Source organism: Dunckerocampus dactyliophorus, chromosome 17, assembly GCF_027744805.1.
Source record: "Dunckerocampus dactyliophorus isolate RoL2022-P2 chromosome 17, RoL_Ddac_1.1, whole genome shotgun sequence".
Lineage (NCBI taxonomy): Eukaryota > Metazoa > Chordata > Actinopteri > Syngnathiformes > Syngnathidae > Dunckerocampus > Dunckerocampus dactyliophorus.
The window spans coordinates 835,779-851,840 of NC_072835.1; the positions used below are offsets into that span (position 1 = coordinate 835,779).

A 16,062-nucleotide genomic window follows, 5' to 3' on the forward strand; every position below is an offset into this window, starting at 1 on the left:
CAAGACCAATATGGTACCAATACATGGAGTAAAATACAAATGTAAGGCATTTAGAAGACTATGTTGTGGTGATATGCAGTATTCTACAGTGGCAACTAGGTGTCAGTAATGTTACATTGATGAAACAACAGCTACTGCAGGAAGTTCTGTGCATAGCAGAAAGTAAAAACAAAAAAGAACAAGGAACTCTCCCAAAGCTAATGCAGTGGGAGTCTGCATTATGTCTTATTTTTGTCTTTTTTTCTTTTAATATGTCTACTATATTGGCTAATAGGAGTGTAAAGGTGACTACAGGGGTGTTATTTCATGTCTAGAGGGCTCTAATAATGTCAAAAAGTGTATTTAGAAGGTGGTAAACACATTTCCTATGCTGTAACTACCAAAATAGTCCATTTATGAATAAGGAATCCGACTTTGCCGAAATGAACTTACCGTGGACGGGTCTGGAACCAATTAATCACCATAAACGAGGGATTACAGAAAAACGCAAAGGACTGATGTAGACAGGAGTGGTCTGTTTTCAACCGCTCTTATCCTACCGTTCAAAGGCAAAATATTGGCGAGGCACTTGGGTGGCCCCGCTGTGTGTACTGAATGACAAAATGGCTTTTGACAGGCAACATGAAAGGGGCGGTTGACTTACTGCCGTCGTCACCGTATCCGTAGTAGCTGCCGTATCCGGAGTAATCGTAGCCACCGTATCCTCCGTATCCTTGGTTGCCATAGCCATAGTTGCCATAGCCTTGATTCCAGTAGTTGCTGTAACCCTGGTTCCAATGTTGAGCGGGACCTGGGAGGACGTGCTTTTAGTACGGTACTAACATGATGCATTCACTGTGGACTCACCGCTGCCTCTTCCTCGAGACCTGGGGGAGTATCCTCCTCTTCCACCCCAGTACTGCTGCTGCTGGTACTGCTCCTTGGACATGGCCACCTTCACTTCGCACTGGTGGGGAACCAAGAAGGTCATTTATTTCACAAGCCGCTCATGCATGGTACCGCGGCAAGCAGAGGAACCTTGCTCAGGCCGATGTTGTGGTACTTCTTCTCCATGATGGTCTTCACAGCCTCCTCCTCTTTGAAGGTGATGAAGCAGAAGCCGCGTCTTTTGTTGGTCTTGCTCTCCATGGGAAGCTCAATGGACTCCACCTGGCGGCAGCACACACGATTGTGTCGTTATACGCTTAAGAACAAAAACAAAAGCAAGAGACCAACCTCTCCAAAGGCAGCAAAGTACTCTCTGACTTTCTCCTCGGGGGTATCCGGGGAGAGACCGCCCACAAAAATCTTCTTGACGGCCTCTTTACTCTTCATGGCCTTGGCCTTTTTGGGGTCGATGACCTTTCCATTGAGCTTGTGTTCCTTCTGAGAGGTGACCTGCGTCAGAAGACAATACAGTCATTGTCAGCGTTGGTAAGTGACTAATTCGCCTCACGCGCTGCATTACCTTGTCCACGCTTTGCACGTCCTTGAACAGCACGAAGCCGAACCCCCTGGAGCGGCCCGTCATGGGGTCCAGTTTCAGGGTACAGTCTATGACCTCCCCAAACTTGGTGAAGTAATCTTTCAGGTCCTTCTTGGTGGTGTCCCAGCTGAGACCTCCGACAAACACCTTCCTTTGGTCCAAACAGCAAGTTAGAATTGCCCATTGCAGATTGTGATGCTAATTACTGCACTTCATTAAGTACACCTTCACGCTTTACAGCAGGGGCATCCACACATTCTTCAACGGAAGCTTGCATACACAGACATTTTAACAAAGCACTTCAATATTATTCGCTTATTGTTTCATAATACTCAACAGTTTATGCAGGCAAGGTTAGAGTCATTCCAACTTAATTTATTAATATGACAGTTTATTGCACAACTAGCCACTGTAAATAAATAAATGTCACACTTACATTAAAAGACAGAAAATACATTCCAAATAGCTCAATGGACAGATACCATTCGTAAAAATGTTATTCATTTCATTTTCACGATGACATGACCGCACGTGACACACAGGAGATAATACATAAAAATGGAGGGTTTGGACAGGGGAGGAGAATAAACCAGCCTTTAGGGGTCACAATGTTACCAAATGTTCCTCACATCCTGCCATGTATGCTACAAGCTAGTCATGTGCCATAGCACTCATTTCCTTTCCGATCCCGTACTGAGTCAAATTTAGGCTGGTAACAGTGATACCCATCCGATACTTAGCTCAAATTCACCTAATGTGTCCAGATCTGAACCCGTGCGGTGTGATGTTGTTGGACTTCTGTGCGAACCACAGTTTGTCTATCACAAACACCATGTTCCAACATAAGGATGTCCATAAGTGCACATTGCACCAGGACACCCTAGGCCACAGGTCTATGATGGACTTTGTAGTCGTATCATCAGACCTGCGTCTGCATGTTCTGGACACGCGGGTGAAGAGAGGGGCTGAGCTGTCAACTGATCACCACCTGGTGATGAGTTGGATTAGATGGCGGGTGAGGATGCCGGACAGACCCGGGAGACCCAAACGTGTAGTGAGGGTGTGCTGGGAACGTTTGGCAGAGTCTCCTGTTCATCGAGTCTTCAGCTCTCACCTCCGGCAGAGCTTCGCCTGCATCCCGGGGGAGGATGAGGATATTGAGTCCGAATGGGCTCTATTCCGTACCTCCATTGCTGAGGCAGCCCATTGCAGCTATGGCCGCAAGGTGGTTAGTGCCAGTCGTGGCGGCAAGCCCCAAACTCGATGGTGGACACCAGAGGTTAGGGCTGCCGTCAAGCTGAAGAAGGAGTCCTATCGAGCATGGATGGCTTGTGGGACTCCTGAAGCAGCTGATAGGTACCGGCAGGCCAAGCGGCACGCGGCTTCGACGGTGGTCGAGGCAAAAACTCGGGTGTGGGAGGATGTTTTAGAATATTTTTAGAGGATCGTGTTCAGTCGGCACACAGAATGACACAGACACATCAAGGTATTTTAGCCTAAACAAGGGCGTATTTATTTAAGCATCAACACACAAGATATATGATTGCAGCGAAAAAGCCTCTTACCTACACCAACAGAGTGGAGAGCCAACACCCGTGGAAGAGTTCGCATCAATCGGCTGGGCGTTCGATCACAACCCGCAGCAGACTGTCTAGGTGTTTTCGCTCACCCCTCTTTATGCCAGTCTGTTCGTGCGAGCGTGAGAACGGGGTGGCCGGCCCCGAAACTCAGGCATTCGCACACAGAGTTACTGTTTTTAACAAAACAGGCACCAGGCAACCTAGTTTGGTTATATGAGTGTCCTGTCTTCCTCAGTACATAACAAGCACCTGGTAGGCAAGGTCAGCAGATAACAATAACAAGATACAGTGGGAAGTGAATATTCAGAACAACACAAACCCTTTCTCACATTCGTATCCTGGGAAATGAATGTTCAGAACAACACAAACCCATCACCCTTTCTCACACAGGAGTTCGGTGAGGCCATGGAACACGACTTTCGGTCGGCCTCGAAGAGGTTCTGGCAAACTGTCCAGCGCCTCAGAAAGGGGAAGCAGTGGCCGGTCCACACTGTTTACAGTGGGGACGGGGGCCTGCTGACCTCGACTGAGGATATAGTTGGACGGTGGAAGGAATACTTTGAGGCCCTTCTCAAACCCACTGACATACCTTCCATAGAGGAAGCAGAGGCTGAGGACATGAACGTGGACAGTTCCATCACCGTGGCTGAGGTATCTGGGGTAGTCAAAATGCTCCCCAGTGGCAAAGCTACGGGGGTGGACGAGTTTCGCCCTGAATTCCTCAAGTCACTGGATGTTGCGGGACTGTCTTGGCTGACACGTCTCTTCAACATTGCGTGGAAGTCGGGAACAGTATCTCTGGATTGGCAGACTGTGGTGGTGGTCCCCCTTTTCAAGAAGGGTGACTGGAGGGTGTGTTCCAACTATAGGGGGATCACACTCCTCAGCCTCCCTGGGAAGTCTATTCCAGGGTGCTGGAGAGAAGGGTACGACCATTAATCGAACCTCGGCTACAGGAGGTGCAATGTGGTTTTCGTCCTGGTCGCGGAACACTGGACCAGCTCTACACCCTTGCAAGGGTCCTGGAGGGTACTTGGGAGTTTGCCCAAACGGTCTACATGTGCTTTGTGGACCTGGAAAAGGCATTCGACCGTGTCCCTCATGGTGTCCTGTGGGGGGTGCTCTGGGAGTACCGGATTGGTGGCGCTATTACATGCCATTCGGTCCTTGTACAACCGGAGCAGGAGCCTGGTTGGCATTGCCAGTAGTAAGTCCAGCTTGTTTCCGGTAAACGTTGGCCTCCGCCAAGGCTGCCCTTTGTCACCGATTCTGTTCATAATTTTCATGGACAGAATTTCTAGGCGCAGCCAAGGTGTCGAGGGAGTCCAGTTCGGGGGCCTTAGGATCTCGTCTCTGCTATTTGCAGACAATGTGGTCCTGATGGCCTCATCGGGCTGTGACCTCCAGCGTTTACTGGGACGGTTTGCATCTGAGTGTGAAGCTTCTGGGATGAGACTCAGCACCTGCAAATCTGAGGCCATGGTTCTCAGTCGGAAAAGTGAGGATTGCTCCCTCCGGGTTGGGAATGAAGTCCTGCCCCAGGTGGAGGAGTTCAAGTAAGGTTGGAGCGTGAGGACGATAGGCGGATCGGCGCAGCGTCTGCAGTAATGCGGTCGCTGTACCGGACCGTCGTGGTGAAGAGAGAGCTGAGCCAGAAGGCAAAGCTCTCAATTTACCGTTCGATCTATGTTCCCACCCTCACCTATGGTCATGAGCTTTGGGTCGTGACCGAAAGAACGAGATCGTGGATACAAGCGGCTGAAATGAGTTTTCCTCATAGGGTAGCGGGACTCACCCTAAGAGACAGGGTGAGGAGCTCGGTCATCCAGGAGGAGCTCAGAGTAGAGCCGCTGGTCCTTCACATCGAGAGGAGCCAGCTGAGGTGGCTCGGGCATCTAGTCCGGATGCCTCCCGGACGCCTCCCTAGTGAGGTGTTTCGGGCAGGCCCTGCCGGGAGAAGGCCCTGGGGAAGACCTAGGACACGCTGGAGCGATTACGTCTCACAGCTGGCCTGGGAACGCCTTGGTGTCCTCCCGGTGGAGCTGGAGGAGGTGGTCGGGGACCGGGAAGTGTGGCCTTCCCTACTGAGACTGCTGCCCCCGCAACACGGACCCGGATAAGCGGAGGAAAATGGAATGGAATGTCCAGTAAATTTTTTAAAAGTAGCGTACTTCATATTATAGTATCAAAAATACAAGACCTATAAGTAATTGATTAATTAAATTAATGTATTATTTCAGTACTTACTTTAAATACATTCTTAATGCAAATAATAAAAGTAATAAATTACAAATGTATTGATGTATTTTAAGCCCTGAAGTATATTGCGGTAGCTGAGTAGCCAAGCTAAAATGCAACCACAGAAAAGACCACAAAATCATGTAAAATATGTGAAAATGGTATTTTAAACAGCAAAAAAAGTAAAATAATAAAACCATTAAAATAAACCGTTAATTATTAAGAACTACTCTAAGAGTGAAACATTTGTTTACAATTCACACATGACTCAGTTTACCATGGGCCATTGTTTCTGGCAAATATTACCTCAAATGAGTATCAAAAGTAAGTATCAAAAGTACAGATTCTGTATTTTGAGTTGCATATGGATTTTAGCATTTCGCATTAAAGGGATAGTTGGGATTTTTGACATAAATTGTATGATATCCCCATCACCACTGTAGTCCAATAACAGCGACTAAACCCCCCCCCCCCTCCCCCACGAAACGCTCGGCGTTACATCGTCTCCCACCGTAGCCCCGCGCACTGTCGCCTGTGCATTCATGTGAATGTGATGAAGACGCTCGCATCTTCTTCCGCTGTGGAACACGCACACGTTAACAAGATGGATGTGGCTTTGACTTTTTGAGAAGGCATTTTTGTGATGCAAATGTTTTAATCTTTTGAAGGCAAATTGTTCTGAGAAACCAAAGTCTTTACTTAATTCTCCTCAGCAACTAAGTGGAACTACGTTCTTCATCACGGAAATCTGACCAGAACTGGATTTAGGAGACCAAGGGGAGGTTAGTCGCTGTTATTGGACTACAATGCTGATGGGGATGCCATACAACTTCATATCAAAATATCCCAACTATCCCTTTAAGAGCTACTATAAGCCATTCAACAATTTGATGCAGGACCACAAATTGTGGACATAGAAACGATAGGAAATTATGCTTTTTAACAGTCACACTAAATTTATGTTTTTGTGCGAGGGTAAAATGGGCGATTCGGAATTCCTTAACGTTATAGCAACAGCAATAACGTCTACCAGTTGACTCCATCTTACCCTTCATCCTCCTCATTCTTACTGGCGTCGATCCGCGCCCCCTCGGCCTCGCCTCCAGTCAGGCCGCTGTCGCCGGCCGCCGCCGTCGTCATGGGGTCGTCGCTGTACGCCTCGCCGTCCTCCTCCATCCTCATGATGGTCATGTCTTCGCTGAACTCGCAATCGTCCGACATGCTTGCTCCTTTTTTAGCGTTATTTGGCAGCAGATGGCGTCGCGTGAGTTAGCGTAAGCTAAGCTAACTAGCTAAAAAATCAAGTCAACCGCGTTAACTACAAGACGAGAAGCTAGCGGGTTAGCCGCCTAAGATGTTTAAGCCGTGGCTTTTGATTCGATTGCTTGTATAAAAAAGAGGCTAATTTCTATCCGTTTCTTTAATTTTTAATTCGTTTATTTTTACTCCGAATTTCCTGCCTTCCTTGCAGCAGTTTTCCGCTCTTCCTGTATCCCAAGTCTTCTTCGTTGGAGAACATCAAGTGTGCCACAGCACCACCATCAGCATCGGAGGACGTCCTGCCAACTCACAAGTGTTGCCAGCCTGACGACTTTGTCGCTGAATCTGGCGACTTTCCAAACCCTCTTGGTGACATATTCTCAAAAGCGACTAGCGATAAATCTAGCGAGTTTTTCTGGTGTCGTTAGAGAGTTTTCTGGTATTTGGGAACATAAAATTGTAAGCACGTATTGTTGAGCAGTTTGTGTTCTCACTGAGCAGCAGGGGGTGCTGCTGAGAGGCCGGTTCCAAATCATCACAAGCCGTCAGTGCACAGTCAGCTTCTCGACAATCACGTTTATTTGTAGTTCTGAACGTAATTAAGGTGCTTTTTCTGTCCCTCTATGTTATACTTTTTTCCTACAGCACCTGTTAGTCATATGCAAATTAGCCGATGGCGTCATCTAGCGACTTCTAAAAAACAGCCAATAGCTACTTTTCTTACTGAGGAGTTGGCTAGGGTGCTGCCACAACATGTGTGGATGCTCGTCGACGTTAGCGGCATAAGCTATGGTTTTAAAAGTGAGTTAGTACACATCCGCTCTAAAGAGAAACATAAATAATTGAAATTATTATTTGGCTATTCCTAGTTGATTTATGAGCTTTCGGTGGAGCGGCTAATCACAGCGAGCTTTCCGTGGAAGCTAGTTAAGCTAACGCTAGCAGCATCTGTTGAGGAATAAGAATGGCCACTGTGGTGATTCCTGCATGCACCAGCGCTCTTTTGCTGGACATCGAAGGTACAACGACGCCAATAACCTTTGTAAAGGTAGGTTTTTGTTGGCAGTTGTTTTTTTTTTTGTGTGAATTTGACTTAACTTGTTGAGCTGCTAATTGTGGAAAGCTATCCTCCGGCAGGTGGCAACGAGCTAGCAAAGGTTGGGATTTGTTGATGAAAACGTAAACACTGTTGTTGTTTATATTGGCATTTGATGCAGCTGTTAGAAATCGGTACAAGATCCATCCCACTACATTCCTCGTGAAAATACGACATTTACGTCCTTGATTACAAATTCCATCCGGAAAGCTGTCACTGGACCCAAAACCAAGCCAGATATTTGGATTATTAAACCCACTTTGAACTCGGTGACACCTAAACATGTGCACATTTCTTTTGCCCCCACCAGGACATTCTATTTCCATACATAAGGGAGCATCTTGAGGACTACCTGTCCACTCACTGGGAGGAAGACGAGTGCAAGCAAGATGTTCATCTTCTGAAAAAACAGGTTTGCTTGTATTGATTGTTCATATTTCAAGCTATTATTGAGTCAGGTCATCCCTGTTTCCATGCAAAGGCACTGCAGTAATACAAGATCTTTCATTTTCTCTGTGGCGTGCGGCAGATTGAAGAGGACATGAGGCAGAACCGGGCGTGTCCCATCCACGCCGTGGACCAGACGGTTCACACGGACGAGGAGAAGGCCATCAGGGAAGTGGTGGACAACGTGCTGTGGCAGATGGCGGCTGACAGGAAGTCGACTGCGCTCAAGCAGCTCCAGGGTCACATGTGGAGGTCGGCGTACGCGTCTGGGAGACTCAAAGGCGAGTAAGTGGATCCGCTCTTCTTGAAGGCGCCGCAGCGTCGTCTTTAAATGTAGAAAATGCGTCCACGTGCTCTGACGTCTCGCTGGTGTCCAACAGGATCTACCAGGACGTCACACCGTCCATCAAAAGGTGGCGAGATCAGGGCCTCAAGGTCTTCATCTACTCCTCTGGCAGTGTGGAGGCCCAAAAGCTGCTCTTTGCACACTCTGTCGAGGGCGACGTTTTGGATGTGAGTACACGCACTCGCACTCTATTATTTTTTTGTTGGTGACATCACATCCTCCTTTCACACCACCGCCTCCTCCCAGTTATTCGACGGCCACTTCGACACGGCCATCGGCGCCAAAGTGGACGCCAAAAGCTACGAGAGAATCGCAGAGAGGATCGGCTGCCCGCCGGAGGAAATCACATTTCTGACAGATGTCACTCGAGGTTTGAAGCTTTTACTTCACACATTTCCTCACATGAAGGGAGCTAGTTTACTCACCTGCAGAGAGTACCTGGCATCCATAGGAGTAAGGTATTTTGCCTTTATTTGTACTATGAATAACAATGAACACTGTCATGCTTTTGCATCATTTGTTCCCACAAGCAAACCATGTATTCAAATATTAAGAACCATATATTCAAATTAGGGGTCCACGGTAATTACGTAAAAGACAAACACTCAAATTAAATTGTATAAAAATAAAATTACCGGACAGATATCAGGGAATTATGACATCATACTGATAAATCTGATAACATGAAAAAAGGCTCCATTCAGGTGAGATTACCCGTAGTGTCAAGGACAGCAAATCGAAGTGCGTTTTCTGCTGAGGTGTCTTTTTTTTTTTTTTTTTTTTTTGCATTCCCGCTACCCCCCCTCACCATTAGCGGTGTTTTGACAACCAACTACATCCCCTCCTGCCACCCCCAACACGGTGAAGCAAAGCATCATCTCCAGTAAGCTGCAAGCGACGTGCTGCCGCGCGCACACGGGGCTTCAAAGTCTATAAATTGTAAACTTTGCATAGAAACGCCCACAAATGTTGCTGAGATGGAAGTTCCGGATGTCCACCATCTCCTGGTGTACAGCAGAGGTGACATATTTGCAGAAATGGCTCGTTAAAGGGGACCTATGATGCTTTTCCTCTTTTCTGTCCTAGAAATGTTGCATTCTGGTGTTATGGTGTTAACGATAATGAGGTTTGCATTTGGAAGTGAGACCTGAAAGCAGTTTTGGACGCTCTGCACGCTGTGTTTTACAGAGTTTTTCAAACACGAAGTTCCATTGACATCAGTGCAACCCGGACTTCCTTATATGGGCATGCCCAGCACTCCCGCTCTGCTTCGCTCTGTTCATGGTGTTAGCACGTATGGCTCCCAGGAAATGTTTGTCGGGGTGCGCCTAAAGAGGCGAGCATCAGGCAGAAGTGCTTGGAGTCGCTGATTCCCGGCCAGCAAGAGAAAAATATGCTCATGTGTCAACGGCATTTCACACGGGACTGTGTTGTGAACATGGACCGATACGAAGCCGGACTATCCGCCAAACTGCTGCTGAGGTCCGACGCCTTTCCAACATTACTTGGCCGTGTCGAAGAGTTAGAAGAGCAAATTGTAAGTAACAATTTATCAGCATCCAAACTGTGATTATTTTGTGTAAGTCATAGGACAAAAGGGGTTCAACAGCCGTCTGCAAGTCCTCAGGAGCGTGACCAATCACAGCCGAGCGGGCTCAGCGGGAGGCGTACCTGGAGGACGGCCGGGGGTGTATTAAATGACACAGACCGTTTGTGGCTGCTCTGTAGGAGTCCACAATTCAACACAAAGGCCCCAAAAAGAGCATAATAGGTCCCCTTTCAATTCAGCAATGTTGCTTGTCGCTATTTTGTGCATTTGGTGCTTAAAGGGTTAAGTCAGGTGATTTGATGGTGTTGCTTGATGAAATGTGCTCATCACATTCACGTTCTATTTGAGGCATGGAGGCCGTGATTTCATGACCAGCATGTGATTGTACCATGTTTGATGTGTTTAACAGAGGCCAAAGCGGCGGAAGATGCTGGCGTCAACGTGGTGGTGGTGGTGCGGCCGGGAAACATGGAGCTGACGGACGAAGAGAGGGCTCACTACGACCTCATCGCGTCCTTTGGCCAGCTGGAAGTGACGGGACGAACTTAGCGGCAAATGAATGAGCAGAGCGCCCCCACCCCGTGTCCCGACCGTTTACGCCTCACCTTGGGTGTGTCCCATGTGCATGAGATGCTGTGACCGTGGTGTGGGGACACCTGCTGGCGGGGGCTACCATTGCCTCAAACTAATATTATTATTCGACATTGGAAAGGAACCTGGTTACGTCCAAACCTCACTAGTTTGTTGTTGTGTGTTCATGCTAGTGACATCTTCTTTCAAATGTGCCATCCGGTCCAAGCGCTGTAGCAACTCTCATTTGATTGGCAGCAACACTGCCACCACAGGACTGGAGAGGAACTGCAACCAAAATGAAACAAGCTAGCCTACCCTGCTCATAACGGCTCTCATATTCATAGTCGCGCCGTACCGAGTGTATAGTCCAAATAAACGTCTCGTCTCACAATGTTTCCTGTCGTTGGATGAGTCGGTCGTGCTGATGCCTCAACGCCGCAGGGGAGCCAGGGGTTTTTGTGCAGAGCAGATAAAAACGCGTGTGACGGAATTCCACAGCAAACGTGCCGATGAAGACGAGGAAGAGCATGACCAGCGTCCACTGGCTTCATGCGGCGTGGATGTGCTGCTGAAACATGAGACAAGTCTGGAGATGCCAAGTTAAGATTCAAACTTGTTTCCTTACTGTGCATGTAAAAAAAGGTACAAGTGTAAAAAGAAGTGAAGCAGCTGAAGGATACACAGGATCATGCAGACGGTGATGCATGCAGACAGCAGGAAGCGCATGGCGCCAACCTTCTCACCCTCGCCATTGAGGTTGGCCCTGAGCGTGATGTAGGACTGCAGCCAGCAGTACACGCCGCCCAGGCCGAACGTCATGGCGGTGCCAAGGATGTGGACGCCCTCTGCGGTGAACATCTGCAACGGCAACCAAACCCTTTAATAAAACAGGTGTCAACCTCAAGGTACGGGGGCCAGATTCGGTCCGTCGTATTGTTTTAAAGACATCAAAAAGATGTTACGATTATTTCTTTTATTAATCATATATACATAAATAATTCAAATGATTAAAAAAAATCCCAAATATATTCTTTCTTGTATATTTTTTAATTAAATGTATTTGGCCCAAGAAAGCCTGAAAATTACTCCCATCAAAAAAACACTTTAAAAAATATATATTTTTAAATGATTGTATCTTCATTAATATGATTATTTCTTTTATGTATTATTACAATAAAAAATCATTTAAATTTTAAACCATCCAAAAGAGTTGGAAACCTTTCTTGTATTTTTTGATTAAATTTATTTGTGTCCTTTTTGACAGAACATTTCTACCGCATGCAATTTGGAGTTGTTTTTTTTGTTTTTGTCAAAGCCCGTTTAACAGAATTCCATTTCTGCTTGGCACCTTGACTTGTGATTTGAATGTAAGCAAATAAATAAATAATGGAAGTAAATATAACATCATGAGGCTATTATGAACTGACATGGTTTCCCAGTTCCAGGCGGCCCTCTGAGGGCAACCATAACTGCAATGTGGCCCGCCGTGAAAACCAGTTTGACGCCCCTACTTTAGCACGTCGTCCTACTGGTGACACTTCCGAACTGAAGGCACACAACTGGAAATAAGCACACTTTGGGGCGCTTTTACCTGGAAGTTTCCCAGCAGAGTCATTCCGAAGCAGCCTGCCGAGAACGCCGCCATGCTGCACAAGTTGAGACGTGGCGTGTCCGTTCTACCTTTCAGCTGGAGGTACCTCAGGACACCAGTTAGAACAGGGGTCACCAAGGTTTTTCCTTGTGAGAGCTACTTGTACAAAATGACAATGACCAAGAGCTACTCATTTTTGTAAGGGAGGATGGAGGGAGCCATTATTTCTCCTGAAAACAATCAATCATTAGTTTGGGGATTTTATTGTTGCATACATCACAATAGATACATAACGTTTGGGTTTAAATATCTACTATTAATAGTAGCTATTTATAATATAATATAAATATGTTGCTTCAAGTGACAAGTGTTACTTACCAGTGATTACTAGTCAGCAGTAGGATCCTTCTCTCCTGGACGGCGACATAGTATCTGCGGGAGCGTCCACATTAGTGAATATCAGGTGGGAAAATGAATAAATATGACTGGAAGCAAAAAGATTGTACAGCTGTTGAACAGGTTTGGGCATATCATAGATTACAGCACAATAGAAGAGCTTGAAACATCTTTGGGTGAGGCCATACAGAATAAGCAACAGGCTTGTCCAGAAGGAACTGTTGAAGGGATGGTCGTGGGTTTGGCCTTTGACAATTTCGATGAAATGGCGGAGACGTTGTCCGGAGCGTACACACTCCATGACACAATGGGTATTTTGTACCAAAATAAAGTGGATCCAAGCCAGACTGCAGACTGCATCAGGTGACACTGTTCCACAGCAGCACACATCGGATAAAAGGTCACGGAAACGGAAGCTAGAGGTCCATGAGCACCCCTTAGAACCCTACAGGAAGAAGCCACGTATGAGCACGTTCGACTATGCCATAAAGACAGTGGATGGCAGTCGTCCTGACGACAGACCCCAAGCCAGAAACAAGGATTTGGTGTGGATGATGTGTCATGCGTTGGGGATGTCCAACATACCGATGTGGGTCGGATTTAATTCCCTGATAGAACCCAACAATTCAGTTGAACAGGTTGTTCTATACATGAAGAACTTGAAACAAACTATCACAAACCTGGATGTCGTACAAGAAACGCTCGTCACAACACAAAATGTGCCCGTGAGTGTGGACCCCAGTATGGGGTGGTATCAGATGACCTAAATGCAGCCAAGCCAGCCATGCAGATCCAGGTAACAGAGTCTCCAAGGTTTGATGATGTGTTTGTCATGTTGGGCTCATTTCATGTCGAAATGGCTTTTTTTAAAGCCATTTTAAAGGTGATTGATGAGTCGGGAGGTCCCAAATTCTGACTGATTGTGATGTCCTGGCCCCTGGTTCATTGAATAGATTGATATCGGGCAAACACTTCAACAGGTGCAAACGGGTCCATCCCATTCTTGCATTGGCATTCGAGATTCTCCATTTCCAGGCGTTTCTTGAAACACTTGACGGGAATGAAGAACTTTTAGCTTTGTTGCGTTCATTTGAGAGAGCTCCAGATGATGACACAACCCCAGATGAGGAGACATGGAAAGCAGTACAGTCTTCTGAGATCTTTACCTCTTGCATTACAAGGTACGAGGAGTACACACAGGAGACTCGTTCTGGGGTACACAGGGCGGCAGCACAGTTCTGGATTCATTATGTTGACTACATCCATGACTTGCACAATCTACAACATGCTATTAGGACAAATGACATTGACCTGTCCACACATGCTCTCACTCCAATGATCCAACTCTTCTTTGCAACGAACCACATCAACTATTCCCGTTGGTTGTCTAAATTCTAGTTGGACCTGGTGAACATCAACAACACGCACCCTGGACTTCGCATTGTCCTACGGAATGGTGCCTTTCCTGCCAAGAGAACAGGAAAGGCCTTCAGTAGATCTCCTGTCGATTTAACATTGGAGCAGACGGTGAATGCTGACGCAGCTTCTAGACGCACAGGTTTGAATCTTCCACCAGCAACTACAGCGCACACCTTGGATGCATGATAACCAAGTCTGCTCGTGCTGCCGTCATTGCCACAGCCCAGGAGTTGGCCGGCATGTCGAATCGTGAAGACACAACTGCAGAATTGCTCAGATCACGAATCAAGAGGGATTCCTCTGACTTACAGAAGGTTGAAGAGGAGGATCTTTCTTCATCAGATGAGCAAAGAGAATCGGATGATGACTAGGATGGGGGGAGGGAGATGTATACTCCTTCATTAACATTTCTCTTAACAGTAATGGAGACCATTCACAATAATATTGCCAATTTTATTTGAAATGATGTTCGTCCAGCCCTTTTTAAGTGCTCATACTGAGAGCACTCTGCCCTACCAACTATTCTTAAGTCACCTTGCCACCACAATTTCCATTCTTCTGTTAGTGATTCTGGATCAGGGCGAGACACTCAACAATACCTGTGTGATTCTAAGTGTGCACCTCCCATGTTAATTAACATGTTAATTAGGGATCATTGGGTGTGGTATGACCTTTGACCTATTCTTAAGTGACCTTTCCACCACAATTTCCATTCTTACATCTGTAACTTACATTCAGGTATCCACACTCTACAAATCCCCAGTGGTTTCGTACGTGCACCTTTCATGTTAATTAAGTTGCTAATTAGGCCAGGGGGTCAATTTGGTACATTTTTTATCTGATTTTTGAAACCTTTGCTACCCCAGTGGTGCATCTTCACACCCTCTTCATTTTGACACCAATTACAACTTGCTGTGTGATGCAAGTCGAGAGATACGGCCATTTTAATTAGTGACCTTTGACCTCTTCTTGAGTGATCTAACCACCACAATAGTCATTCTTATGTTAGTGATTCTAAATCAGACAGCTGCCCTCTACATTCCTGAGTTGGGTTTGTACATGCACCTTTCATGTTAATTAAAACCTTAATTTGTGCTAATTAGCGTCGTTCTTTAGTGATCTTTCCACCAGAATTCCCATTCTTACGTTTCTGATTTGCATTTAGTGTGTGCCTGAAATCATTTGACATAAAAATGGAACTTGCACCTCTCATGTTATTAAATCCAATTTTGGGGGGGTTTCAGGTGGCGCCACCTACCACACCCACCACCTGCAGAACGTAAGAATGGCAGTTCTGTGTAAGGGCCGGGTAGTACTACACCCCCAGCACCTCAAACCTTTTGCACCTTCCATGTTAATTAAACTTCAGCCAGCTTCCAGACTAAAAAATGAGGTGCACAGGAGGAAGTGAACTTACACCAGCCAAAGTCCCGAGGCGGTCGGTGGAGAGAGTGAAGAAGGGGGGCAAGAGACCCCACCAGGAGAGAGTCCTCATTGTGGTCTCCTCTGGAAATAATAGTGTTACAATTTACATTTATCATATGTTCCATCATTTCAGCACAAATGAATCCAGGCAAAAATGCTTACTAAGTAGTGTTTACAAATTTAAGTGCATTTCTCTAATCATTTTAATATAATTGTGTCATGTCAAAAACCCGCTATATATATATATATATATATATATATATATATATATATATATATATATATATATATATATATTCCAGAGTCCAATAGTTTAGATGATTGTGCGTCAAAGTACCTGTAGAATTCCAAGATTAACGCGACTCAACCATACAACACATGCTCCGCGCATGCGCGCAGCTAATCCAGGAAGTATTCTTAAAAAATGGTCGACTTCATTCACAAAGCTCACCTGTCAATTACACCCGTTTGGCGTCTGCAGTCTTCGTTGGATGTGTCCCACAACGTCGTCGTTTTTTAAAGCACCTTTCTTTTGTCGTTTGTGTCTTTATTGGACATATTACGGTGACTACGTAGCACAGACGTCAGTCAGACAACTTCAAGCAGAGGTGGGGCCACTGATCAGTGGGTGGGGCTCCTCCAAAATAAGAAGACGAAAGTGCGAGTGAAGAAATAAG

The 16,062-nt window shown here is 46.2% G+C and overlaps 3 protein-coding genes across 4 annotated transcripts in view; 1 reads left to right on the forward strand and 2 right to left on the reverse strand.

Moving 5' to 3' along the window:
• LOC129170471 (heterogeneous nuclear ribonucleoprotein D0-like) overlaps positions 1 to 6,798 on the reverse strand; it is an 8,569-nt gene extending 1,771 nt beyond the window's left edge. Inside the window, exons 1-6 of the mRNA XM_054758111.1 lie at positions 6,332 to 6,798; positions 1,448 to 1,616; positions 1,216 to 1,377; positions 1,018 to 1,149; positions 847 to 946; positions 644 to 790 (exon numbers count right to left, since the gene is read on the reverse strand). Of these exons, the coding sequence (XP_054614086.1) occupies positions 644 to 790; positions 847 to 946; positions 1,018 to 1,149; positions 1,216 to 1,377; positions 1,448 to 1,616; positions 6,332 to 6,504 (883 nt within the window). The 5' untranslated portion in view covers positions 6,505 to 6,798. The remainder of the gene's footprint in view (positions 1 to 643; positions 791 to 846; positions 947 to 1,017; positions 1,150 to 1,215; positions 1,378 to 1,447; positions 1,617 to 6,331) is intronic.
• On the forward strand, positions 5,830 to 11,855 carry enoph1 (enolase-phosphatase 1). Of its 2 annotated transcripts, none has more exons than XM_054758113.1 (6): positions 5,830 to 6,065; positions 7,950 to 8,051; positions 8,169 to 8,371; positions 8,467 to 8,599; positions 8,679 to 8,802; positions 10,391 to 11,855. In XM_054758113.1, the coding sequence occupies exons 3-6, from the start codon at positions 8,181 to 8,183 to the stop codon at positions 10,528 to 10,530; spliced, it is 588 nt and encodes a 195-aa protein (XP_054614088.1). In that variant the 5' UTR covers positions 5,830 to 6,065; positions 7,950 to 8,051; positions 8,169 to 8,180; the 3' UTR covers positions 10,531 to 11,855. The 2 variants fall into 2 exon arrangements, with proteins under 2 accessions (XP_054614088.1, XP_054614087.1); XM_054758112.1 differs by lacking the exon at positions 5,830 to 6,065 and adding an exon at positions 6,337 to 7,591 and having other exon boundaries at positions 10,391 to 11,852.
• tmem150c (transmembrane protein 150C) lies at positions 10,940 to 16,021 on the reverse strand. The gene is given in 6 exon segments (XM_054757698.1): positions 10,940 to 11,099; positions 11,180 to 11,431; positions 12,524 to 12,577; positions 15,378 to 15,400; positions 15,402 to 15,466; positions 15,837 to 16,021. Coding segments are annotated over 5 exon segments (543 nt in total). The 5' UTR covers positions 15,456 to 15,466; positions 15,837 to 16,021.
• Between the last annotated feature and the right edge of the window lie 41 nt (positions 16,022 to 16,062).